Source organism: Centruroides vittatus, unplaced genomic scaffold (assembly GCF_030686945.1).
Source record: "Centruroides vittatus isolate TY-2023 unplaced genomic scaffold, ASM3068694v2 scaffold_3046, whole genome shotgun sequence".
NCBI classification, from domain to species: Eukaryota; Metazoa; Arthropoda; class Arachnida; order Scorpiones; family Buthidae; genus Centruroides; species Centruroides vittatus.
In genome coordinates, this window is record NW_027122699.1 from 283,461 (window position 1) to 311,385 (window position 27,925).

Here is a 27,925-nt window from a genome sequence, read left to right on the forward strand (position 1 = left end):
CAGAATAACTGCCTCCCTCTAGTTAAATTAATTAATTTCTAATATTTACATAACCTAAGAATTTGGCATATCGTTTGGTGTGTTTATTATATAATGGGCTGTGGTGGTTGATGTTTATACGTAATATGTGTGAACACAAGTTCGGAAAAATGTGTGATCATAAGCGATACTAAGATACTATTGGAACGAGTGCTAAACACAGATTGATGAAATTTTAATTTCAATTATTATGCCTTTGTGTCCTTTATCATATCTTAAATTTATCTTTGTATACTAGTACATTTATCAATTAACAGGAGTTATTATACTGGAAAATTATGGATGCAGATATTTAGTCTTACAGACCAGAAATATTTTTTATTTAGTTCACCTGATTTGAGTTCACCTGCATCCATAATTTTCCAGTATAATAAGTCCTGTTAATTGATAAATGTACTAGTATACAAAGATAAATTTAAACAGATTGATGGAGCACGCGCACAATCCAAGACTTGCCCTCTTCATTTTGCGAAACGTCCCTCATTAAGCAAGTTGTTTCTACAATTTGTTTTGCTCGTTATGCGAGGTGTTCATTAAGTGAGGTTCCACTGTATAAGTATTTTATTAAATAATTATAATGATAATTTTTACATATAATATTATATATAGTTTGACATAAACCATAGTATAACACTTAGTATTTATTTAATATGAAATGTGGTGAGGATAATTGTTTATGATCATAAAATTAAATTTGTAGGATGTGTAAATAAATATATAGCTTAAAATGTTTGTAGTGTAAAATGTCTAATTTTAATTCTCGGCTTTTTATAATAAATGTAAATTGTAGGAAATGACCATTCAGTGGTGTTTAAAACGTGCAGAATTGGTTTTCAAATGTGTTAAAGGATTTATGATTGAAATGGCTTCATTGGTAGGGGAAGAAACAAGAACAGTGCAGTTTCTTGTTCCAAAGGTATGTTTATTGTTATTACCTTTCCAGCAATGTTACCAGTCTTGAAATATTGAAATTCTCAGGATTTGATTTAAAACTAGATTTTTTTTTGGCTTTATTGGAAATAAACTGACAATTTCTAGGGAACAGTTACATTTTTTTCTATGAAATACTATCCAGTGGGACTCAATCACTCGAATAAACCTGCAGAAGACATCGGCATGCACTTCATCAACAATCATAATTGGTATGTAAAATTTGCATCTATAGAAATATCATGTACAAAGATGATAACGTCAAGTTTTGGAATATTTTATTACTAGCAAATATCGGTTGCAGATTCCTTAATATCATTTTGAGTGTATGTGATTATGAATGAGCAGTTGGACAACTTGGGGTGGGTCAAAGTGACACTGGAAATAGGTATTTCAAAGAGTTCAATTTACTAATTAAAAAGCCATCATATTTCATAGGAAGACTCTAGGCACAGTGCATGTATTCTTATGCACAATAGTGGTTGGAGAAGGTGCACAACATTTCAAAAGGGTCAGTACATAGCCCTTTTAAAAAAAGGAACAGAATTGGTATGTCTGCAGTTAGCTGCTGACCTAGCAAATGCTTCAGTCATCCCGATACCACCCAACCACACAGGTGAACCAAATACCATAGCCTGTAGGTTATCCTCACTCTACGCCACAGATTACAGTAGTATCAAAGAGCATTGTGACTAGGAACATCTGGATTGATCCAAGACAATCTTGGACAAATCCTAGTTTGGCGTACACAATTTGGGACTTGGGTCACTGTGGGGAGATACCAACTACAACAAATTTGGGAAGTTTAGAACTGTGGTATTTGGATCACTGGTATTGCAATTAATGGCAGATCATTGCACATATTTTTGCAATGGTCATTCTCAGGAGAATGGTATTGTGACAAGTTTTTGGAGAATCATTGATCTTTTCCAAACTGCACCAACTTTACATTTGTGGGCAATGACACTCTTAAGGCTGTGACACACTAGCCCATTTTTGTGGGAGATACATTGCTGGGTGACAGAAAAACTCGTTTCTCTGGCAGTGGGAGAACAGTCAGAGTCAAACCGCTTTAACTTTTGAGAGAGAAAAAGTCTGCTGTCGCTGGCTGGAACAAATGAGTACATGTAGATTTATCATGCAAGTACAGCTCTGGTTTATAACATAAAAATAAAAAAACAGGATAGTTACTCATTGACAATCAATAGGATAATTAATTGTACTCAACAGTTAATTGTACATTAACTATTCCACTATTTCATCACAGAGAAAACAAAAAAATAAAAAATACATGGTTTTACAAAATAGACAAATTATTTTTGGAAATAATACATATTAAGTCTATATTACAATCGTAAATGCTTTTGATAAAATTATTAATCACAAATTTTTTTTATAGAAGCAACTTTCATCAGTTTTAAAATTTTTTCAAAATTGAGCCGAAAACAAAATTATATAGTTTGTTCAATGACATGTTTTCATGGTGTATGTTGAAGGAAAGTTAAGGATATTCTTTTTACTAAAATACAACATTTATTATTATCTATGATAAAGAAATTGATAATTTTTAAATACTACTGAGTTGGTGTGACAATTTTCTTTAGTCCTAGGATTCTCTATTTATCCAGCAATTGTCAAAAAAGGGCAGTGTTGCTGAAAATATACCAAAAAATTATTATGCTGTGAAATGTTCTATTATGTTCTATTGTAACTATGAATTTGTGTATTCGATATGATTATAATATTGCTTAGAATTGAAATTCTTTGTTGGCAACGAGGCAGTTTGTTATTAGAACAACTATTTCCAATCAAAAGCATGTGATTTATCTGCTGCCAAAACCTGCTATAAGGTCACATAATACCATAAAGTTCCGTAAACGAAAAATTTGAAAGGAGAACATCTTTCTTATATAAATTAACCTTGTCTGTAACTTTCTCTTAGTTTCCCAATTATACTTTTTCTTATTTAAACAATTACAACAAGAATTATACACAACATTATTTTTCTCTCAAACAAGTACACTTTACACATGAAATATACAAGGAAGCCAATGTCCTGGTGTATCACCGAGCTACTTACTTGTACTACTCGATGCTACAACATTGTCTCAACTTCACTGTATAATATCAATATTGACAGAAAATAAAGTTTATACGTTAAATTACAATTAGTCACTTGATAAAGGTGTCCTATGCATGTAGTTATTTCTATAAAACAAACCCTTTTGGTAAATTTTCCAATCCATTATATACGATTTTAATGTAATTTCTATAAATTATAATAAGTTTCAAACACCTTTCTCTCTGTGATTTAATTAAAGAAATTGCTAGAAAAGAACTAACAATTTTGGCTATTTTAAATGGCCTTCTTCAGGTATACAAAATCATTTGAATAGAAATGTTGATAATCTACGAAATAATATATGGGAGAAAAATGTGTATAGTTTTTGTTGTAATTGTTTAAATAAGAAAAAGTATATTGGGGAAACTAGGAGAAAGTTAAAGACAAGGTTAGGAGAACATATAAAGTCAATTAAAACTAATATGTATAATTCAGCAGTTTCCTAACATTGTAATAGTGCCGGGTGTGAAATAGCGAAGGAAACAGTTAAAATGAGAAATTTAAAATAATGTGAGAACCGACAGTGATAGAGAATATTTTTATACTTAAAATCAGTGGTCCCCAACCCTGTGCCCGCGGGCACCATGGCGCCCACCACTGTGCGACCACGATAAAAATAAAAATATTTCGGTTTTCGATAAAATGCTATGTAAAAGTTTTTTCACTTTGAATGATTAACCATTCAAAAGTAGAAATGGCGTCCAACACAGATGAAAGCACAAAGCGAAATGCGACCGATCTCTTTTTCCCCTCCGCCAAATCTGCACCAATTCAATTTCCCATACCTGAAATGAAGTAAATCGGTCCATTCTGAATATCGTAAAATCAAAGTAGGGAAACGTGTAGGGCCCGTAACTTGGAGTGACTTAGAAATTTCAGCAGTCGTTAACTAAAAAAAAAAAGGTCAACAGCCATCCGTGTGTCAAAAGTAATCTCCGCCACGATATCTCTCGCACCATCTGGAAATATTCCTGGGTGACACCACAATATCCGCACCGGGTGTCACCCATGCTAGTGTCACATTATATAAGATTTGTTTAGAAGCAACTTATTTAAATGGGGCCGCAATTAAAATTTTGTTTAAAGCCCGCTAGAGGCTTAATCCGGCACTGTTAACTATGTCCAAATATAAATTCACCTTGAAAAAATAAATGGTGCCCATCGTCCAGCCAATATTCTAGAATGTGCTCTTAGGTACAAAAAGGTTGGGGTCCCCTGCTTAAAATTATAATATTTTAGTTGATATTTTAAATTTTGTCCTCCTCTTAATTTATAAAATTCTATCATATTCAACATTTCTCTACTTCCCGACTCACAGGGAGAAGAGAAGTTCCCGTTAAACCGAAAGTTTGGCAGAGAATGACCAAATCGGGAACAAATCCGACCGGTCCTCTAATTTTCTATAAAAGGTGGAAGTCGCCTTCCATTCTTGCTTTTTGTCATGATCACCATGTCACAGGCTGTGTAGCCAATTGATTAATTTTCCTTCTTGTTTCCTGTCTTTGCTTTGGTGTGTCCATCTCATAATGAAAGAATAGTCTGAGAAGTTTTCCCAAACACAAGAAAAAGGTTTTCCCTGGTAAATATGATGATTTATGTACTATCTCTCATTCGATCATCATATCCAGGATAATTTAATTAGTAGGTAGAGTCAGTATATTGTGTCTTTGATTAACTTGAAATAATATTGTAATCCTTTGATGTATGTATATAATTTTGTATCCTAATTTACATAGTTTGATATAAATAAATAGTTATCTTTATACTTGATATTACCTCCATCCATTTCTGGATCGGTAACCCCTCCTAATATTTATTGCCACTTGGAGAAAATAGTAATACTTAAAGCACTCATTTTAATCGCAAGTTAGAATGTTTATTTTATATCGAGTTCTAACTGGTGTCGGGACCTGACTATAGGTGAGTGGATCCTACCGTTTCACTCGGCCTTTTTAAAATTTTCATTGACTTAGAACCATCTTGCTTAGTGAGTGAGGATTCACAGAACCCATTCTTACAATAAAAAGGAAATTTTATGAACATCTTGAGATAGTAAAACTGGAACAAGCAGAACAGATAAATAATAATACCGGGTTAAATGTAGATAAAGGATGGTTAATAAGAATAACAGAAGAAGGAATTTATTGAGAAGTACTAGCGTGCAGTTTGAGGAAGTCTGTAAATAGCAGTTATAATTTTACTTACTAAAGTGTATTTATTATTAAAAATTTAGAAAGATTTAAATTTAGGTTTTAATATAACACGTTATATAACTGATGGTGATGGTTTCACGCCCAGCACTGAAGAGTTAATGTAAAGGAAAAATTGTTATTAATAGAATTAAGAGTAACTTTATAATGTTAAAATGTTTATTCAAATTAGACCTAATAAAATGTTTTGTATGGTATAGAGAAAAGAAAAAATGTAGGAGATTGTTTTTGGAATCATAATTACAACAAACTGAGGAATGGTTTTAAATGTGCATTTTTACAAGTTTGGTTTCAACTTTCAACTGTGTCTGTTATATATCTGTTCTAATTTTAATAGTTTGTTATACACTTAATGTTTAAATTACCAAGTTGTCTAACTGAAGAGGGGTCATAAAAAAACCCAAAATGTTATTTTAGATTGGTAATTGTTAAATATCTGAAGACAAAGTCTGCCCAAATAGGGACCACTATTTATTAACTTTGTGCTCCAGACTACACATTCTTGGCAACTGACCTTTTCTTTTTAGTTTTTTGACAGCCAGTAGCCTAAAATGTCCTTTTAAAACACAAAGATTTTCTAAAAAAGGAACTAGTGACATATGGATGTCTTCTGGTTTCCATCCATACCTTCTTGGGGGTGTTTCAACTTTTTATCTAAGAGTTGTCTTCAGATATTTAACTATAATAATAGCCATCGGATGAAAATCTACAAAATTGGTAATTGTGTTCATAAAAGTTAATGTGTTTATATGATTGACTAAGTTGACAATTGGAATTTTTTAGTTAGTGTGATAAGGCCTAAAAATTTAATTGTGTAGTAACAGAAAAAAAATTGTAATTGTTTCTGTATATGTTCATTACAGCAATTTTGTGCTCACATCCAATAATCTGAAAATAGAAGAAGCAATTGAGATTGAGTACCAATCAAAAATTTATTTGCTTTAATAGATTTCTGGGAACTTAAAATAATTTTTTTAATTTGTATTTATAACAAATAATTTCAGAAGAAAATGTAATTCAATAACTAATTATCATGACCAGTTAAATAGATAAAAATAATAACAACTCCACATTATGTAAAATAACAGCAGAATCATAAAATTTGCACTAGAAGATACTCCTGAAAAGTAAAATTGCAACAATGAAAAAAATGTGCGTGGCCACATGCAAATTGCAGGACTGGTAGAAGTGACAGATATGCATATGATTAAGTTTGCATACACATTGGGTTGCATGGAGCCTTGTTTTCGGCTGTAAAGACCGCAGCCAGCTCAGGCCATAAATGTTATCTGCAACTGTTCACAGCAGATATATATATATATATGTTACAGTCAAAACCCGTTTTTAGTTAGAACGAGTTTTAACTAGTCGAAACTAGTTTATACTGGATGTCTTTGTTAAAACCCGTTTTGTCTAGTTAAAACTAGTTTTAACCCTTAGCCTACCGTTTGCCACGCCCCCTTATTTTGTAAAACGGCCAAGGTCAAAATAGGTGAATCAGGCAATATTATTTTAAAAATTCCCTAAAAATTAACTTATTATTTTATTCACATGAAAAAAATCACATATATTTATCAATATAGTTAGTTTTAAATACGACATATTTCGATAAAGTTTGTTTGAAAAATTTATGAGAAAAAAATATATATACAGTAGAGCGTCGATAAGTGGAACGTCAGTAAGTGGAATGGCCGGAAAGTGGAACGATTTTCAGTCGGACTGTGTCGTGCCGAATCGAATGTTTTTGATACTAAATTTACTTCTAAAGTATAATTTTCATGTTTTTTATATTCTTTAATATATTTATTTTGTTTGTACAAAATAAAGAAATAATTTTTAACAATACAATAGCCTCGATTATTATTATAAAAATTTTCGTTAGGCTTAAAATCGACGAAAATTCAACAGAAGCGACACGCAACGGAGAAAAATTTGAACATTGGACAGGTTAATGTATTTTTTTGTACAAAGTCGGAAACTGGAACAAATCATTAACTGGAAGGACCCCAGTCCCCAATTGGTTCCACTTATCGACGCTCTACTGTATATGATAACTGACTTTCAGACTTGAAAATTTGTTACTATTTGTCAAAATTAACATTGTCTGGTTACTTCATTCTTATTGTCACTGAGCCAATACGACGTAAAATATTGTTCTGTACAATTTGATATAACATTTATGCATGTACGTTTATTCGTTGTGAAATAATCGCACATTATATCAAACATTTGTTTGAAATCTGAACTTTATTCTGCTTTCAACTAATATAATGAACTAATATACTTTATTCATTTTATATCAAACAAGATTATTTATTTTTGTAATAAACATATGATTACCAGTAGCAATAGATGTAACATTCGCTGATATTTTAGATTTAAAAAATAATTAAAAAAATATATAAAATATCGGAACTGAAGGTCATAACTTGAATATTTATGATGCATTAACATATTATAGGTGAATAAACTTATTATAGCATTAATGAACTTATTATAGTAATATTATTGCATGAATATGCTAAAAATGAAATAAAAAATTAAGGAAAAAACATCGATAATTAAAATTTTTTACGTCGACAAAACACCACCTGGACAAAAATATGTGAAACAGACGATAAACAAGACGATACCGTCAAGTGCTGACATCTGTTGTCGATAAATTTTATAAAAATCGATTTTTAACAGGGTAACGATGAATCGGTACCCTGGCCGGGAAAGGGTTAACTCAAATTCATTTTTGACTAGCAGGCAGCCTTACTAGATCACTCTTCTATCAAACACACATGGGACGTTGTCCAACATCAGGTGCACTGGGGACCACCACCACGTACGTTAGGTGACATGCACACCACAGTGGATGCAGCTTGACCAGGGATACTTTGGACAGCCATTGAGCACCTTGTTGATAATATGCCTTATCGTATAGCTGCCATATTCATTACTGAATAAACAGGTAACTCGTGCAAATGATTAAAAGAGCAAAGATATGCAAATCTCTCACCTCTACCAGTCATGCAATGTGTATGTGGCTACATGCATTCATTCCTTCTTGGTGTTGCAATTTCACTTATACTACTCAAAAGTTTATTTTCTAGTGAAAAGTTTGAATGTGGTTTGTAAAAATTTTTTGATAAACACGAGGGTAGAAATATTTCTCAGATTTGTGACAGTCGACAGATATCTTTATATCGTCGAACCCCATGAATTTGTTAATCTATCTTCAAAAATAACAGGTGGGGTGATGCATCTGTCTAAGAAGGTGTTTCTCTTAACGTCTGTTATATGCATGAAATAATGGGTAGACAAAAGTTCACAATGTTGCCATAAAAAACAAAAAGTGGCAAAATTTTTTGAATTTTTACAGGAATCATCGACGTATTGTATATAAGTAGTTTTTCCTTGGTTGGTGCCCATTACTAATAATGCCAAAAAAAATGTTTGTTCCCTAGCAATTGTCAAGATAATACTGTACAATGCAAGGCTGAATACATATCTTTATTTTCTGTTTCCTTTTGCATCACTGTTTTTGAAATTGTGTATGTATATTTAATTTTTCTTTAAGGGAATATCGGAAGGCCTTTTTTCCAGTCTGTCATCCATGCTGCCCAGCATATTTCGAGTATCCAATCCTCTGGTGCTAAAGACTAGGTGAAAGAAATAATAATCAGTCTAACTTTACTTTCTGTTCTTAATGTGCATAAAACTGTGAATCTTGAGATATACAGATTGTTGAAATAGTACAAGTTAATAAAGTGTCTTGTTCTGCTTCTAGATTTTTTAATTTACAAACCTTGTGAATATGTAGCCTATTTATATATTTCAGATATTGCTGATATTATTAGGAAACAACATTTTATAATAACCAGCTTTGCTACTTAGTTTTTGACTTACTTGATCATATTCTGAAATATAATAAGAAAATTTATTCTGTTGTTTAATGTTATGAAATATTTTATGCACTCACTTAGAGACTAATAATGGCCGATACCTTGGTTAATCATTAATGTTGTCATTTAATGAAGTTAGATGGCGATCACTGCAAATGATTGTGCATTTTAGAAACACTGAAGTGCTTGAAATATTGCAAAACAATACCTTTTTAATCTTAGAGACACGTGTTTGTTCTGATGATAATTTCAACGTGGAAGAAAATTGATTTGGAGAACGTTTGAAGGCAGAGGCTATCTATGACGATAGTCCATATTGGTTAAAATACATTCTGGATTTTTAAAAAGTAGCTAAAATTGCACCGTACCTTAGCTATTTTGCATCAGCCAAAAAAAAAAAAATTAGTTTGAAATTGTACCATTCCTGTGCTAATTTCTTATTTTTTTTACACTGGATATGGAAATTTCTTCATTTCATATTTGTATTGACTTGAAAAAAAGTTGATGTGTACGTCATCAGTATAAGTAATGGGACTAATCTTTGACTCAATGTTTAAAATATATTCCGACCATGTTATGAAGATAGGTTTAAATACTCCCTCTGGCAATGGCAGTTGTAAAATGTATCACCTATTGAGGTGGATGACGGCCTCCAAATAAAGGTCGGCACCACAAGACCGTTGTTCTCGAGATGTAAAAAAAAAGAAAAAAAACAAAATGTGAAGATAGCTTTAATGTATTTTAAAGTTTGTTCAATAATTGGCAAATTATTTAAATTTGTCCTACTCGTCAATAATACTGGTTGACAATGAGGATTGATTGACGATGTCCTTTTAAGAAGAAATGCCTTCTCATTTATAAAAATAACTCAAAATTTCTGTATTTCATTTTATGAGATTTATATGTTGTTATTCTATTGCATATTCAAATTAAAAAACTAAGTAAATTAATTTTGATTTCATTTAATTTTTGTGAGAACTCAGGCTGGCATTTTTGTATTTTAGGCAATTTAAATATTTGTTGAAAGAAAAAACTTTAAACTTGAGACGACAAATATCACGGAAGAAGTTTGCAAGATTTTTTCGTTGATAACATTTCCTTCGTTAGTGACATCTTCCGGCAAAAACCTACTAGTCAAAGGAACTTTTGCCAAAAATGGGCAATTGGACTAGCAGCCAACTCCCTGCACAAATTTAGCAAACATAAATTTTTACTTTGCGAAATATTTTTTATGATAATTTAGACAACGGTCAAAATTTTTCTTAGTTTATCTGTGGTAAAAATAAGATTTGTGCTAAAAGGAGAAATATAAGGTAAATGCAGGTAAGAATCTTAAGCTTGGTGCTTGGAAGCGGTAACCATATCTTTACCACAGAAAAACTACTAACAAAAATTTTGACCGTCGTGTAAATTATCATTAATTTTTTTTACATCTCGAATGTTTTGTTTGAATATCAATTGTTCTGGTTTAAAAATTTTGTTTCGTCAAGACAAGATCGATTGACGACTGTCGAACAAATGTGCTGCCAACCAAACTCTTTCAATATTCATTTTGGTAGGTGCCGACCGACACTTCTGATACGCTGTTTAGGAAAGTCCTTATAAAAGGTTTTAGTTGGCATAAATTTGGGCTTTGGTAATTCTGAGTAATGTTTTGAATAAAATTTGTCGTTTTCATGCAATTCTATCCTTATAAGCAAATTAAGCTGTAAAACTGAATTAGCTCTAACCCCTGTGAACTTTTACCTATTGACCCAGAAGTTTGGCTGGCACCGTAACCAGAAAGGCTTAAGTTTAAAATTCCAGCTTTTTAGACCAGGTAGTTTTCTCTATAAGTGTCTGCGGTGCCAGATGAAGAAAAAGGAGAAAATACGGCTTTTCTGATGATTTTTGCACTTTTCAATTGCTTATATTTCGGCCACAGCTTTACACAAAATCTTGGAATTTTGCACACTATCTAAGAAAACAATATTACTTCAGGTGTTTGGGAGTGGAGAAATCACACCCGAAATTCAACAACTATGATTCCTATATATGTAGTAGGTCGGTGACTTTTTTACCTGGCGGGGAGTGATTGCCACGACTCCTGATCTGGGTGTCGGAATGGAGAAAGACAAGACTCCAAATAAAAAAAAAAGATGAGAGAAATTCACAACGTTGGAGAGTTTGCTCATTTGCCTTTACAGTGTGACATCTGCTGTCACTGATCTCGGTTCTTGCCGTATCACTGGACCTTGCCACTCTATACTATAGAACTTTGAATATTTGTGATCGATCCCAGATATTATTACCTGCACTCAAGACTCTTCGGTAGAATTAAGACACGTGTCCTCCTCACACGCAAAACTGAACATTCTCTCTCTCTCTCTCCCTCTCTCCGATAGAGTACAAACCTCTATGTGCACCTATTTCTATTTTTCTTGTATTTAATATTTGGCTGAAAAAATACACATTTGTCTAATAGTTAATTGCTTTGCTGAGTGCATTACTTTCGGATTCTTTGTCTCTAAACTTCCTCCTCTGTCCTTTACTGTCAATTCCTACATACAAGGCCACTCACGCATTTATTGAAAGGTTATTAAAATTATAGCTAAGTGGCATTTTGGGGGCTGTGCGGTGCCACCCCTGTACATCTCAACATCTTGGAGTTTTTAAAAAGCTTGGTGGGTTATTCAATATATGTGTAAAAAGATAGTGAATTGGTTTATAATCATTCTTTGTTTCTGCCAAGGAGGAACATTTTCCGTTTAGGTGTTACAAATGCCAAGAAAACCCAGAAAACTGCACGTGTCCGGCAGTATTTTTCACCAGGCCACGGGCAGGCACAATTTACTCATCTACAACATATTTGGTTTTTTGACAGTCAAGATCTTTAACTTTCCCACCATTCTTTTACAGATGTTTTTAAAATGAGTGAAAAAGTTTTGGACCATAGCTATTTTTCACGTTATAAGGAGAGCAAGGAAAACTCAATGGTAAAATGGGCATAAAAATTTCTGGTCGGCAAGAAGGGGTGGCGAGTGAAAAGTTTAAAAGATTAACTGGGTTCCCCGAATGGGAACATTTCCCAGGACAGAGGAGTGGGTGGAAGGTAATTTCAAAGAGGGGGGATGGATAATCGGTAAATGGCAGATTTATAAAGGCTGGCATTGCTCATTCAACAATGATCGGGCGGTAACGGATGAAGGGTGGGCATCCAGAGGAACAGAAAGTTTGAGGAGACGAGAGGGAAACTTTTATTGGTCTGACATCATTGCTACAGGAATGACTTTTTGGGTGAATACATTACAACAGTGGTTGCCAAACTGGGTGCTACTGCTCCACCTTGGATGATGAGTAAATCAAGGAGATACTGGAGAGAGGGTACCGAACAGTGACTATAGGCAAGGGTTAAAGTCAAGAAAAAGGGTTAGGAGGCATTGGGTATAAGTTTAAAGAAACCGAGGGGCAGTGGCTGGACAAGTTTGGGAACCACTGCTTTACAAGGTAACAGAAGGGCATAACAGGCTTTTGTGACATCGAACACCATCATTCTTTCCCCAGGGAATGGCGGCGACAGTTAATTGCAACGTTTGTACAATTTACCCATGTGGGCCGAACCCTTAAATATGGCCTGCCGATTTAAGGGTTCCTGGGGATTTTTCTGTTGGGTGGTTCCTTTCCAGCCGAGGAAGCTTTTTCTTTCTGAGTACCATGTGGTAAAAGGTTGTTCTGGGCTTAGGTAAAAATAGCGGAGGAGGCAAAGGTAACCTCCCTGTCTGGATCCGGAAAGCGAAAGAAATCCGTGGAAGGCGGACATCCAGGCGAATCCATGTGCAGGTAATCAGAAGGTGCGGCAGGTGGGTGGAGGGGAGAGTCTTCCAGCTGTATCATGGGCACCACTTCCATGGGCACGGTCGGTGCCTGACCATCTCCCACCGGTCGGATGGCTCCCACATCGTCATAGTGGACCGAGTCTCCCAGGTTGACATAGAGGGCACTTCCGTTTTCGGACATTTGTAAATAGTCATTGTTGTTGGTGGATTCCCGGTTCATGACCGTGTATGGCGCATTCAATTCCACGTAATACTGCAGGAGGAGGAATTACGTTAGTTCGGCGGCAAATTGCCGGTCAAGCAAAAAACATTCTCACCTTTCTGACGCTGGCTTCTAACAACGATCCAATTTTTTCCGACAGTTCCGTGAAGTCCGGTCGTCTCTCGGGCTCCATACTCCAGCAGCTCAGCATGACATCATAGCTGGAAAGGAGGAAGAGTATTGTTTAAGAGTGGGCACAGAAAGAAGAAAGAGAGAGGGAGTGAGTACTCACACACTGCGGGGAGCATAGTCGGGTTTTTCCATTCTGTATCCATTTTTCAGTCGTTTGTAAAACTCCTCATCGATGTCGATCCCTGGATAGGGATTACCGCCCAGCGTGAAGAACTCCCACAGCAATATGCCGAAAGACCAACTGCCACGTCCAGAAAAAACAAAACGTAAATAAGATGTTTACATTCCACCATAAATTAAGTAAACAAATGCACTGGCATACATATTAATAAATTAATATTTACTTAAATTAAGTGAACAATTAATTACCAAATTTCTCAAATATTAACAACAAAGTAGTTTAAAGAAATGAATTAAAGTGCATGTTCTGTGTTGACGTTTAAAGTTTTGAGCAATTACGTGATTAATTTTAACAGCGAATCAATTAAGTTCTTAAAATGTAATTTTTTCCTTAGACTTTCGTTTGTAAATGTAATGTATTAATATGGTTCTCCTGTGCACAATGACAGAATATTGAAAGTTTGGAAAAATCCTGTTATTAAAACCTAATTAAAATGGAATGTTTTTTTATAATTGGATTCTTATAATTCCAAAGTTCTTTTACAAATTTGCATTTTAATTTAATAAATAATATAAAGATAAAGTAAGTTTATAATGACTATAAAATGGGTTTGATAAGAAGTACAGGGTGTTTATAATTACAGTTCCACTTTGAAATGCCCATAAAATGAATACTGGACAGAATGTTAACAAACTTGGTAATAGTGTACAGGGTCTTTCCGAGTTGGAATAGCAACAGCTGTTGAACACGATGCACGAAAAGAAAGTGGATGTATTTTGTGCATCTTAAACAAAATATAAGGGCAAGTGTTTGGATGAATGGGAGGGCTTTTTACATGCATCTTCTTGCATTCCTATGAGAGAATTTGGCAAAATGGAGCAAGCCTTACATTAGTTCCCATCTGAACAATTGTGTTAAAAATCTTATAAGTGCATTAATGACAGAATATTCTGGTTGACAATGTATGGGGTTACTGTGTGTTAATGTGTATATTCCAGTTGAGTCCAGAAGGATTGAAGAGAAGGATGAATTCTGGAGTGTTCTGCTGGATGTCTTGTACAAATGCAAGGCAAATGAAAGGATTGTTTTTTTAGATGATATGAATGCAAATGTAGGTGTGTGTGTGTGTGATGGACATTCCAAAACATGGTGACTGAAGTGGCATATCTTTCAACTACTGATAGGATAAGATATTGCTACAGAAAAGAAGATAAAATAAGCCATGGTAGCTAGTATGACTTCCATCCCATTACCAATAGCATTAGATTGTTCTGTAGACGCCTCCATCAACTGCAATTTTTCAGGAAGATTTTGAACTTGCTTCAGTTTTGAAGTCGACGGACATGTGAGTCAGGTTAGCAACATTCTGATAAAATATTGGAAAAGAAGGCTTAATGGTGTACAATAATTTAACTTTTTCCATAGATATAAGAAATGACATTAAACTTATGTTAGACACTTTAGAAAATTATTTTAGACCTGCTGATGTTGTTTATGAAAGATATGTTTTCAACACAGCTAATCAAGAGTAAAACAAATCAGTTTTTTAAGTCTAGTTTAAAACTATATTACTATCAGCCACGTGTAATTTTGGAGTATTATCAAACTGATTAGAGATAGTTTGATATTGGGCATCTCCGATCAAGCTATGCAATTAAAAAGGTTACACATTAAAGATATTAATCTTAATCAAGCTATTGAAATATGTAAAAGTAATGAATTGGCAAAATTACAGGCTGAAAATTTAAATACTGATAAATTATGAGAAGAAACATTGATGCACCTCTAATCTATGCTTTTTTCTTGCAGGCATTCAATGAAATACAATTTACTAAATGATAAAACCGATGGCTTATTGCATTTAGTCACCAACTATACATTTTGTGGTGGAACACATCAGAAACAGAAATGCCCTGCTTTTGGAACAATTTGTAGATTTTGCAAATTAAATTAACAGTAAACACTTATATCTCAGCAAATTCAGTTTTGAGCAAGTTTCCCAACTTTGGACAATAATGTTTATAATGTCACAACAAAAAGGAAAATGTGATAACTGAGCCTTTGACCAAGAACTCAATTCTTATAAAGAAGTTTTTGAAGGCATAGGAATTCTTCCAGGAGAATACTCAGTCAACTCTTCAGTGCCACAGGTACAGAACCCCCCAGACAAATTCCAGTGAGTCGTAAGGAAGATGTTATGAAAACTCTAGAAAAGCAAAACATTATTACTAAAGTAAGTCATCCTACAGAATGGATTAGCAATATGGTTGTAGCAAGGGGGGAAAATGGAAAATTGAGAATATGTATTGACCCTCGTGGTCTAAATAAAGCGTTAAGGAGATTGCATTACCGTATTCCCAACATTGATAAAATATTCACGCAGACAATCACACCTAAATACAAAATTTTTGGCAGAGAAACACCCCAAAAAAACACACATTGTGTACGATATGTCACAACCGTCGTTCAAACTGATATGAAACTTTTGAAAATTAGAACGTGGCTACAATCTAAATATAGAACAATTATTTTATTTTAATCGGCCCTCTTCGGGAAATGTAAAGTAGTGGCCAAAAACGTTCGAATACCAAATCTGGGTGTTTTTTTGCTGGATGTTTTGCATTTAGCTATGATTCTCTGCATGTATAGTTCCAGTTTACTTGTACAGTTGTTGTTTTTTGTTCGATAAAATATTACCTCATTTTACAAAGGCTTTATATCTACTGTAGCAGAAGCAAAAGATGGATTTTGGCAAGTCAAATTAGAAGAAAATACCAGTTACCTGACTACATCCTGGACATCCAAAGGAAGATACAGATGGTTAAGAATGCCCTTTAGCATTAGTACAGCTCCAGAAGAATTTCAACAAAGGCAACATGAACTTATCGAAAGATTCAAAGGAATTGAAGTGATACACGACAAGTTTTTAATATATGGCTTGAGAGAAATTCTAGAAGAGGCAGAGAGAGATTGTGATTCTAATATAATTTAGTTTTGGACCAAAGTAAACATATGGAATTTAAACTGAATAAGGAGAAATTAATATTTAAAGTAACATCAGTATCATATACAGGGCATCTATTAACAAAAGATCCCAAAAAGATTAAAATTCTCATTGATATGCCTAGGCCAAGTGATGTCAGATCTGTTCAAAGACTAATCGGTTTTGCAAATTACTTCTCTACATTCATGCCCCATCTTTCTGAAGTTTGTGAACCACTACATTGTCTAATTAATAATGTTAAATGGGTTTGGACCAAGACAGTTCCATGAAACTGCATTAGCCAGGATCAAGACACTGGTCACATCATCCAGTTTTAAAATTTTTTAGATCCGCATGAAGAGGACACATTACAATGTGATGCAAACCAGGCTGGACTAGGTGTTTCCTTACTTTTAGGATATTTTGTACTTTTTTAAACATACCTGTTTCTTGTCATTACAATTGGTTTATTCATAATTCTTTTAGCCCTGCAGTTATTTATTCCCATTTATAACCACAAGGAGACTCACAGACAAATTGGTATAGTTTTATCAAGTTGCTAGAAAAGAAAAGAATTAACTTTATGATGTATAATAATAAAGCTAATAAATAGCATTTCTTAAGAAATGCCATATACATATTTTTGTTTATACATTGATGTTAAATGCTTGTTAGATTTCTTTGATTAGTTGGGAGAGTATACAATTTTATGTAAATTTTACATCATTCTTTGGGATTTGCCATTGTAAAACTGAATGGATGACATCAAATTTTCACATAAAACCATCTTGATCAATCACACATTATCAATATTTTTCTATACTAAATTTCTCTTGAATACCCAATTTTCCAAACAATCCATATCGGAACACACCTTGCAAAAAATTTTTAAAACAAAGATAGAACTAGTAAACCAACATTGTTATAAATTCCAGCAAAAACTTCTTTTATTCTTAACATTATTGATTTTATTCAAAAGCCTTCTTCAGGCTTCATTACATTGAACATAAGACCAAATCTCAAAAACACAGATGAAATGAACATAGAATGTCACAATGAATTGAGAATAAACTTCAAATAAAATATTTTAATGTAATGTAGCCTGAATAAGGCCTTTGAGGAAGGTTGAAAACATTAGTCTCTGCTGGAATTTTTAAACATTATCTAGTTTTTGACAAGAGTATGTCTTGTTTATAAAATCGTACTGCTGGCTGGGTAACCAGCTTAGAGGTATGAAGGAGTACCTGTCAGGAGTTGAAATTTGGCACAGAGTATTAAGTGCCCAAATCATGCACGCATAAAAAAAACCAAACTTGTAGGTAGTCGGGGGATCGAGAACCGTGTCAAAATAAAATACAAAATGGCGACACACTCTACAAACAGGCAGTAGTACAAGATTTGCGCATGCATTGCTCATTGAGAAGTTGGAAATGCAAATATTGCAAAATTGAATTTTGACAAACGAATCTTTGACAAATCCCATTTACCTGTCCCGTGTTATTCTCGACATATCTCTGGTCGCCACGTGCAGACCTTGACCGGTCGTCCCGAGATATCTCATTTTGGCATCGGAACGTTTTTGAAAGTAGATGGCGCTATTTGTTATAATTTTTTATTAAAACTAACTTCCAAAATATAATTTTTCTTTTTACATTTATTTATATATATATTTTGTTTGTGCAAATATAGTGATAGTGATAGTGTGCAAAAGAAATGGCGTACCCAGGGGTGTTGCCAATAAGAAAGGGGGTGATAGAGAGGGTGGGGAGAAAAAGGGGGAAAGAAGAGAACAGTAGAGCGATACGCAGGGACCAATTGGATGAGATCCTGAAAATAAAGAGTGGTGCGAGCAGTACAAATAAGCGTGTAGTAGACAGAGAAGAGTACGCTCTGAAAAGTAACAGTTGTACAGTAAAAAACAGATGTCCGCCCACTAAAAAACAGGATTGATAAGCGGGGGCAGATTGGAGTAGGACACAAAGGGGCTAGCCCTTATAATGTAAGCAGTAATAAGTCCGACAACTAGGTTATCGTTCTGCGTCCGTTGTAAAAGTTCATTAATGGAAGATGCTTACAGAAGTTTTTTAGTCCATGGAAGATCCGTGTTGAGGAGAGGAGGACACTGAAGTTGCAGGGCCAATGATGACCTTCCGCTTGCACTACGTTACGCAGATTTCCGCGGTAGGAGGTGTACTTAGGGCAGGTGAATAAAACGTGGAATGGATCCTCTTCTTCTACGATGTCACAATTGCACTTACCGTTTCCTTTCTTGAGGAAACGATTAAGGTACGCCCGGAAGTTCCCGTGCGCCGTCATAAGCTGAGTGATGGCATGGTTGGTGTGGAAGAAAGATAAGTTAAGACGTGTGCTGACACTTGGGAGAAATTTGTACGTGTGCCGGCCAGTGGTGCCCGTATCCCACTCTTTTTGCCAGATGGTAGTGAGTAGTTCGGGCAGTTCTCTGCGAAGAGTAGAGAGAGGGATGGCCTCATAAGCATAGGAGTCAGCTATCTTGTGGGCATTCTTAGCCAGCCTGTCGGCCCTTTCATTACCAGGATTCCCAGAGTGACTCTGAACCCAATAGAAATTGATGTTGGCTGAGTTATTGATTTCATTAAGGAGGTTAAGACTTTTGTCAATGATGGGCAGTTTTTGGTTCCGATTCTTTATCTGATGGAGTGCCACACGACTGTCTGTAATGATGTTGACAGTTTTTCCCGAAAAGCAAGAGATATTTTGATTGATATACTTCAGCATGGCAAGGATGGCCAGGGATTCCGCCTGGTTGTTAGATCATTGATTATGCAGGCGAAGAGCAGTTTGCCAATGATGTTTCTTAGTGCTATCGACCAGGCAAGCAGAGGCGCCCACAGCATCCCAGGTTTTTGAGCCGTCAGTGAAGAAATTTACTCCAGTAAGTGAGGGTGGTAAATTAAAGTTAATCCTATTGGTGGGAGAAATTGCAGGGTGGAGCCGGTTAATATTGCAGTTGAGGTCTATCCTGTAGTTAGAAATGTCATTAATCAATTTGCTGAAGGAGTCGGGGAGATGCATTTTGGAGATCAACTTTCTTAGTTCAGGTTCAGTGATGTTACGAAAACGAAGTTTCATAAGTAGATTCCTTAGATACCTTGCAAGGATTACCAGGTGAATAGGAAGGAGCCCAGCAATGACCAGGAGGGCATTGGTTGGAGCGGTCCTATAAGATTTGGTGATTGCAATCGCAGCTTTACGCTGCGTCGGAGAGCAGTTTCCGTCTGATATGGATGTTGTTGGCTGCATAGCCCCACTCCTCGCTTCCATAGGTTAGAATCGGTTCAATTGCATCCGTATAGATGAGCTGGCTGGTCCGATGATCAAGCCCCCAGTAGTTCCTGGCAATACTCCTGAGGGAGTGGGTGACACGAATTGCCTTATTGTACACATATTGAGTGTGATCCCTCCAGGTCAGTTTGGGGTCAAGGATTACCCCAAGGTATTTCATACTATTGACACATTGAATCCTTTGGCCCTTGATACGGATGGTCGGTTTTTTTACGTAATGGATTCTCTTTAGGAAAGACCATACAGTAACTTTTATTATGGTTAATGATGAGGTAATTGTCCTCGCTCCAGTTGAGAATACTTTGTAGGAGATTGTTAGTGTGCTGTTGAAGAACCTCATGATTTTGGTGAGAAAGCAGGACGACAGTGTCATCTGCATAACCTTGCAGATAAGGATTGCCAAGGAAGTCAGAGGTATTGATAGAGTTGAGAAGCCCATCGTAAAGAATGTTCCATAGCATTGGACCTGATTTGGAACCTTGAGGGCAGCCCCTAGTGATAGCGGTTTTGTACATTATGGTTCCTTGTTCTATTGCTAGGGCAGTTTGCCCTGATAAATAACTTCTGAGGAGCCCATGAATGTTGGCTGGACAGTTGAGATTTGCAAGATTAGTCAGGATAGCAGGCCACCACGCGTGGTCGAAAGCACCCTTAAAATCAATCGAGATCATCATCGTGTGTTTTCCGTCGCTTTTGACGTCACGAACATAATCAAGGATCTTACCTATTGCTTGGTGGGCACTCTTATTTCTCCTGAACCCATATTGGGATGGGTGAAGTGCATTCGTTTTCTCCAAGTGATGGAGGATCTGTCGTCCCATTAGAGCATCCAGAACCTTTTCCAAAACAGCCAGGAGGGATATGGGCGGTAGTCAGAGGGCTTGGTGGGGGAGGTGTCCTTAGTCTTGGCGATTAGCCTTATGGCCGCTTCTTTCCAGATGGTTGGGAAGTACTTAAGGTCCAAACATTTATTGAAGATAATTAAGAAAGTAGTAGGTATGGCCTCGTAGGCATGTTGTGCCATCTGCCAGTTAATCAAGTCAGGGCCAGGGGCCTTATGCTTTTTGATTTTATGAAATTCCCTACTTATCTCCTCTCAGGTGAAAGGTCTATCGTCATCAGTCAGAAGGGAAATTAGGCTTTGATTTCTGATTTCTTAGATTGCTTGGGATTATCGTTGGTTGGATTATCATGTGGGAAGAGGTCGGTAAAAATGACTTGGTAAGTTTCATTGAGGTTGATTGTCTTGCCAGTATCAGTTGAGATGGTAGCCAGAGGTGTCAGCAGTATTTTCTTTCTAATGGCCATGTAATAAGGAGTTGACCATGGTCCATAGTGGTTGGAGGTGGTACAGAACTCCTGCCAAGAATTTCGTCTTGTATTGTTGATTAATGTCTTGTAGTCCCTAAAAAGGGTTCTATAATCATCGGTTCTCAGAGATTTTAATGCCGAGTCGTCTGCAGTCCTGATCTTACGTCTCGCCCTTCATACCGCAGTTTGTTTGGCAGCTAATTCCCTATTCCACCAGGGGGCAGAGGGTCTACAGACCTTGACTTCGATCGCAGAGTGAAAGGCCCTCTTAATGGCAGATTGTAAGGTGAAAACTACATTGTCAAGTGTATGAGTAGTGTTAATTTGAATCAGCCCCATGGGGTTCCAAATTGTTTTTAGTGTCTCTTCGAAACTCTCCCAGTTAGTCCTATTAGCAATAAAGTAGTTAGCATGAGAGGAGGTCCTATTGATGGTGGTCTGGATATAGGCATGATCGCTCACTGAGGGGATAGCCAAGGTCTGGCAATCGATGTTAAACCTGGTGGCAGTACTGTTCCCCAGGCAGAGATCAATCCAGCTCTCATCGTTGTGATTTGAGAAGGTAGGAAGCCGACTCTTATTCAGAAAATGCAAGTCAAGCTCAGTCATGAGTTCAACCACAGCCAGACCCCTAGGGTCTTCAAAGGGGCTGAACCAGATAGGGGATTTGGAATTAAAGTCCCCACAGACAATCTTAGGGCCTGGTGGGAGGGCCTGGACAATAGTCTTGATGATAAGGAGAGGGATCTCGATGTTTTCTGAAAGTGGGCAGTAGGTATTGATTATGTGAAAGGTTATGGAATCCATATTGACACTGATGGTGGTAGTGTATTCAGTACAGTGTTGAGAGACCAGTTGACAGATTAGGTTTTTATTCCTTATTAGAAAGCCAGTTTTAATGGGAAAATTGTCAATTTTCTTAGTTAAGTGATGGCCCTGGCCTAAGAGGGCTACCTTGTTGTCATAGGTGTAGGGCTCCTGGTAGGCGAGAATATCTGTGTCCCTCTCGACCATAATCTGGACAGTAGCTGACGAGGCGCCTTGCATTTCTGAAGATTAATTTGTAGAATTTTAAAATAAACAACTACTAGCCCGTTACAGATAATGATCAACTAATGCCGAATTATTGGGCTAGCAAATGGCTATAGTAATATTAATAATTTAAGATAATTTGGTACTAGAGTTAGGCGTTAGGTGCCATCTCTTGCTAAATTTAATAATTAGAATTTTAATTAAATAATTTAAATAAATTTAGGCCTAACTGGAAGAAAAGAAACAGCCCGAAGGCCTAAATTTATTTAAATTATTTAATTAAAATTCTAATTATTAAATTTAGCAAGAGATGGCACCTAACGCCTAACTCTAGTACCAAATTATCTTAAATTATTAATATTACTATAGCCATTTGCTAGCCCGATAATTTGGCATTGGTTGATCATAGAATTTTAAGATGATGGTAATCCTTAACAGTACTGGAGATCAGATTATGAATTGGAAAAGAATTATCCATGATGAAAACGAGAATGGAAAGCGACTTATTCGTAGTGGGTGCTATTAACCTGTATTGTCTTGTATTTTTTTAGAAGAGGGCAGTTTTTGTCTAAGGCATTATGGTCTGTTCTTAACTTTTTGTGATCAGGGACAGTCTTGTTGTGTTGTATACAGTTAGTACACTTCGGATCTTTTTGTGAGTTCGGGCACTCCCTGAATTTGTGCTGTTTGGCACAGTGACTGCACCATTGCTTTTCCTCGCAGTGGTGTGAGGTATGTCCAAAGCCCATGCATTTAAAACATCTCGTGATCGAGATGCAGTCATCGACTGGTATGGAGCACCACCCAACGAAGAGTTTCCTGTGCTGCATAATCGCGTTCCTGATTACCGGGGGTACAGACAGCACCACGTGCCTAGTCTGTTGAGAGCCTCTTGGGCTGAAGCTATGGCTGATCTGCACGTCCTGATTATAGGCCTCCTCGTTAAGGTGGCTTTGTAGGAAAGAGTTTTGAAGATATAAATTATCGAGAAGTTCTGAGTCCTCAATGGTCGAAGAAACATTGAATAGAATAACCTTAGGTTGCTTTTTGTTTCTGGTTGAGATCCTAAGTTTATGAGATAATAGGGAGTGGGTCTGAATAGCTTGTTTTAGGGTATTTGAGTCCTCCTCACTATGGACTTGAATATTGAGGTCCCCGCTTGGGAGGGGCCTGATCTGGTTAACTTTTATTCCTAATTGCCACTGGTTTATATGATCCTGAACTAGGTTCATTGTTTCTTCTGGGATCAGAGGGGGTTCGTTTGGGCCAGTAATGGGTGAGAACGACGTTATGTTTCTTTTTCTTGGGGTTTTCTTTCCCCTCGAGTTTAGCTGTATTTACAGTAATAAATATTGTTGTGGCACTCAATGGACAGGGATTTTTCTTGACAACCTCTGAGTAGAGGCACTTATTGGAAGCTTTGGTGGAATTAGAGATTTCTTTGAGTCGCTCCCTGAGCGCCAAGACCATGCCAAAAATTTGGTTAGCAGCAGCGTGCATCTGGACTGCCGCATCTCGAACACGTGAACGATCGGCCACACGAACAGCAATATTGCTTTCCGAAGGTAAGGAACCTAAGATAGTGCTCAGGTTTTGGTTAATTGAAGATATGAGATCTTCTTCAGCAAAGCTGTTGTTCAAACTGTCTTCCATTATTTGAGGTCACAGCACACAAGAAAGTCTGACAAAGTGAGATGATTACTTAGATGTATAAATACAAGCCAATAACTACCACTGAGCCGAACGGCGTGACACAAGCAACACTGGGAGGTAGGGTGATGGGCACTTGTAGAAGACTCGGTAATGGAAAGTACTGCGTCCAGAAGATACAGGCTGAGAAACTGTTCAGTCCGAGCGGCCAGAACAATGCCGAACGGCTGACTGACCACGTGGTCCCGGAAAGCCTTTGATAACGGTATAACCGTTTGAACGCAATCCAAAACCGTCGAGGGAACCCGATGGGGAGAGCAAAGTCCCAAGATTTAACAATCCAGTACACCAGAAGTAATTGTCTGATTGGTTGATATCAGATTTAGTTGGTAGGTAATAACGTCGTCACTTCAAAAATGGCATCAAGCAGTCGAGCGACCATTAGAACCGTTACAAAGCCGTTAGTATAAGAAGTACCTTTCTAACACAGATCATTCCCAAAAATGGGTTCTAATCTTCATAATCGTGACATCATCGGGTTCTTTTTAACTTCCGATATCCAAATATATCACAATAGTATGTAAATAATAAAAAAAAAAACTTTGCCAAAATTTCAAGTAAAGCACAAGCTCAAAATCTGTCAACTCCAATCTGGATAAATGTAATCTGTGCAAAATATTAAAAAATTTTGGACGATACAACCGCCAGGATTTTTTTTTCAAAAACAGGAAATTTTCGTTAGGCATCAACAAAAATTCAACCCAGGGTGACATGCAATGGAGAGAAATTTCTAAATTGCATTTTCAGTGAAATTAACCTATCCATCGTGGACGACCTTGTGGTCGTGGCCAAGCGAGCAAAGTTTGAACGATCGCACTCAAAACCAGCAATACCAAAGAAGATAGGAGAATGAGAATGAGACTTGCCTCGAGTGTCAAAGTGATCCCATTTAGTAGTTAGTCTCCAAGACATAGTCTTGTCCCAAATATGGTTTTGCCATTTTACTTGTTTTCATTTAATATAAAAAATAAAATCGTCATTTAATTTGCAAGCCACATACCCCATACTTTAGAACTTCCCATTGAAAACACACCAGTTAGTATCTTCTCAATTACATATGAAAATGTCGAGACAACTTGTGTTTTCTTTTTATTACCACTGTCAATTCATTGTAGATGTAATTATAAAATAAATAAAACAGAAAAAATGGAATATTTGCATTTGATATTATAGATATAAATTATGACTGTTCAAGCAAAAATGAGCTTTTTCTTTTATGCCTCAAAACATGACACCATGTTAACACATCAAAATATGTCATTTCATAGCATAATGTTCATCTTACATGTTTGTGTTATCACTGGGAGTATGGATTTCGCACTCTCTCACTAATGTTAATAAAAACTGTGTTGTAATCTGTACCATTTGCTTTGCTAGTATTGTTGTGCTTGCGACTGACTGCAATCCTTATCCCAAACTGTCGCAGGCAGTTAAAAGTGGTGCCTGCAGATTAATTTACATCATTATCCATTTAATTGGTATCAATCCCTATCAAAAAAGAGTGGCCGAGCATACAGAGGCAGGCAACACCTCATCCTATAACTGATCTTCATCCATACAAGATGAAGATTAGTTGTGTGTAGGATAAGATTAACAATTGATAGTGGCTAATGCCCTAACAGGAAAATTATTTGCCATGAATTTCTTAATAGAATCAAACTGTCATTGATGCACAGTATTGTAATCAAGTTACTGTCTGGCAGAAGCCATTCACGATAACACTAGGACACATGGCAAACATTACAACAGCAATTTCGGACTTCATCTCGGCAAACATTCTACATCTGCCATACTCTCGGTACCCGACCTCTAAATATTTTCATCCGTTTTGTTCCCTCTCAAATATTTGGCAAGAAATTTACTCTCGAGACAGCACTGCACCAGAAATTCGATCGGATGAAAGTTTCCGGTGCAGTGTTGGCTCGAGAGTTAATATCTTGCAAGGACTCGACTGCTTGTCCAATAAGAAAATGTAATTAACAATGGGGAAGAACACATAGTAGACTGAATTTTCTGATTCACATTTACATTCCATCATCATTTGGTGCTAAAGTCAGTAGCATAAAATTGCATCAACTCAACATAAATAAGTTAGTATAGGATATTGAATTTTGTGAATTAGTATAACAATTCAAAGGAAGAGATTATTTTATGAAGTAATACAAGCATTGATATTACTGCTGAATTAAAAAAGATTTATTTTGTTTTGAACTGTCTGGATTATTATATTAAAGCCTTTAATATAACTATCAAGCTTAGAGATGTTTATATATGGATTCTTATGTTTAATACTTTATATTTAGTAAAATTTTGTACTAAATAAATATTCTTACACATCACTCTTGCAGGTGAATACTTTATCCCGAATAGATTCAATTGCCATCCACTTAATTGGTAACGGTCCCTGCCGGAAAAAGAAAAAAAAAGAGATAAGATTCATCAATATTAATAGATTCAATTTTATAAATTTATTTTATTTTAAAAATATATTGAATTTGAGAATTGAAGAAATGTAACTTTTACTTTCCCAATTGTTATGTATATGTTAGGCTCAAAGACTGAAATTTCTCATTGAGCGAAAAAACTACTGAAAAGCAATAACGAGTTCTTATCATTAGCTGATCGTACAACACACAGTGGTTTGTAACTTTAAAATATGGATTCTAGCCTCAAAATATTTTTATTTACAATTTTTAATGCCAAACAACATTAGTTCTATAAGTTATCCTAGAAATTTAATTTTCATACTTAAAAAAATTTCAAAGAAAAATGTATGGAGAAAAATACACATTTGTTTCTTTTGTTTTGCTAAAAAGTGCTAAAGGTCTAACTACTTGTAGGTGCTTGATATAATATGCACGATGAAACAAAAATCAGCTGCTAAAGTCAAAAACCACTGTGCGACAGACTTATTATGGTTAAAAGCCACAAGTTCTGGATGTTAACTAATAACGAGATGATGATAAGAAAATAAAACTTTTTTTCATTATGATTTATTTATTGCCAATAATCTTATATAAGTAGGTAAGAAAATTATTCATCACACATAGAAATGTAACTTGGTTACTTTTCAACATTTAATCATTTGGGAAAATCTGTTGCGGTGCTCGAGATGTCAACGTTTTCTAACGACTAATTTACTAAAAATAATTACTTTGTCGGGAACTTTTATTAATAAATCGTTCATTTTTATGAGAATCGAGAATGTTGCGGAGTTATTTTCGCCGATTGTTTTCGAACGGATTATCGACGAAAACCGAAGTATCGCCGTACGGTCTACACCCACGTACCTAGCATCAATCTGCATTATTTCTTTAGCTTCTGTTGTCCTATCCTAAAACCTTCCAGTTAAGGGGAAAACAGAATGGTTTTAGGCTAAAACTTTTTCCAGCAAAACTTGTGGTGTGATGAGTAATAAGACCACAGAACACAGGATAGTTTTACCCTAAATTTACCCTAAATATAAGACTACCCGAAACATTACTCCAAGAGGTTGAAATTACTCTAGAAACGGCAGCCCCGGTCAAGAATGAATACAATGCAAATTCCACAAGCGTTTGCAATGCACCCGTTGACAAGTTATAACCTATCTTTCGTATCGTGGTTGCATCAGCTAACACTCGGAACGCGTATTGGCTTTTCCTAATCACCACAACGCGTCGTGTTCAAATCGTGAAAACCACGACACGAATTTCACTTTGTGGTCATTTTGAATTAGCCGTGCATTGTGGTAGTTTTTTTCACTCAAGCAATTTCGGTCTTTGAGTCTGCGGCGGTCGGCAACACTGCGACTGACCACCGTCCCCGACCAACGTGACGTCAGAGTCGAGGCTAACCACTTTTTGGGCTCGACGTGCTTCGGTTCGGACGTCCACCTCGTGTGCTCCGACCTGTGTCTCCACGACCGACGTTGTTATACTTTCTGTATATATAGTTATATTTAGTTGTAAATAAACACGTAATAACGGCATTTAGCCTCTTTCTTCAATCCGAGAATACACCGCTCAACGTCACGACGACCCTGTTCGTGGATGCGATCAGATT

At 36.0% G+C, this 27,925-nt stretch overlaps 2 protein-coding genes across 4 annotated transcripts in view; one reads left to right on the forward strand and one right to left on the reverse strand.

The window, feature by feature from the left end:
* LOC136988060 (FERRY endosomal RAB5 effector complex subunit 3) overlaps positions 1-9,075 on the forward strand; it is a 170,179-nt gene extending 161,104 nt beyond the window's left edge. For all 3 annotated transcript variants that reach the window (XM_067285859.1, XM_067285861.1, XM_067285860.1), the window contains 2 exons: positions 830-955; positions 8,867-9,075. In XM_067285859.1, coding sequence (XP_067141960.1) covers positions 830-955; positions 8,867-8,956 — 216 coding nt within the window. In that variant the 3' untranslated portion in view covers positions 8,957-9,075. The remainder of the gene's footprint in view (positions 1-829; positions 956-8,866) is intronic.
* Positions 9,076-12,403: 3,328 nt separating this feature from the next.
* LOC136988054 (vascular endothelial growth factor receptor 1-like) overlaps positions 12,404-27,925 on the reverse strand; it is a 143,908-nt gene continuing 128,386 nt past the window's right edge. The window contains exons 19-22 of the mRNA XM_067285846.1: positions 26,215-26,285; positions 13,501-13,641; positions 13,324-13,429; positions 12,404-13,259 (exon numbers count right to left, since the gene is read on the reverse strand). Of these exons, the coding sequence (XP_067141947.1) occupies positions 12,909-13,259; positions 13,324-13,429; positions 13,501-13,641; positions 26,215-26,285 (669 nt within the window). The 3' untranslated portion in view covers positions 12,404-12,908. The remainder of the gene's footprint in view (positions 13,260-13,323; positions 13,430-13,500; positions 13,642-26,214; positions 26,286-27,925) is intronic.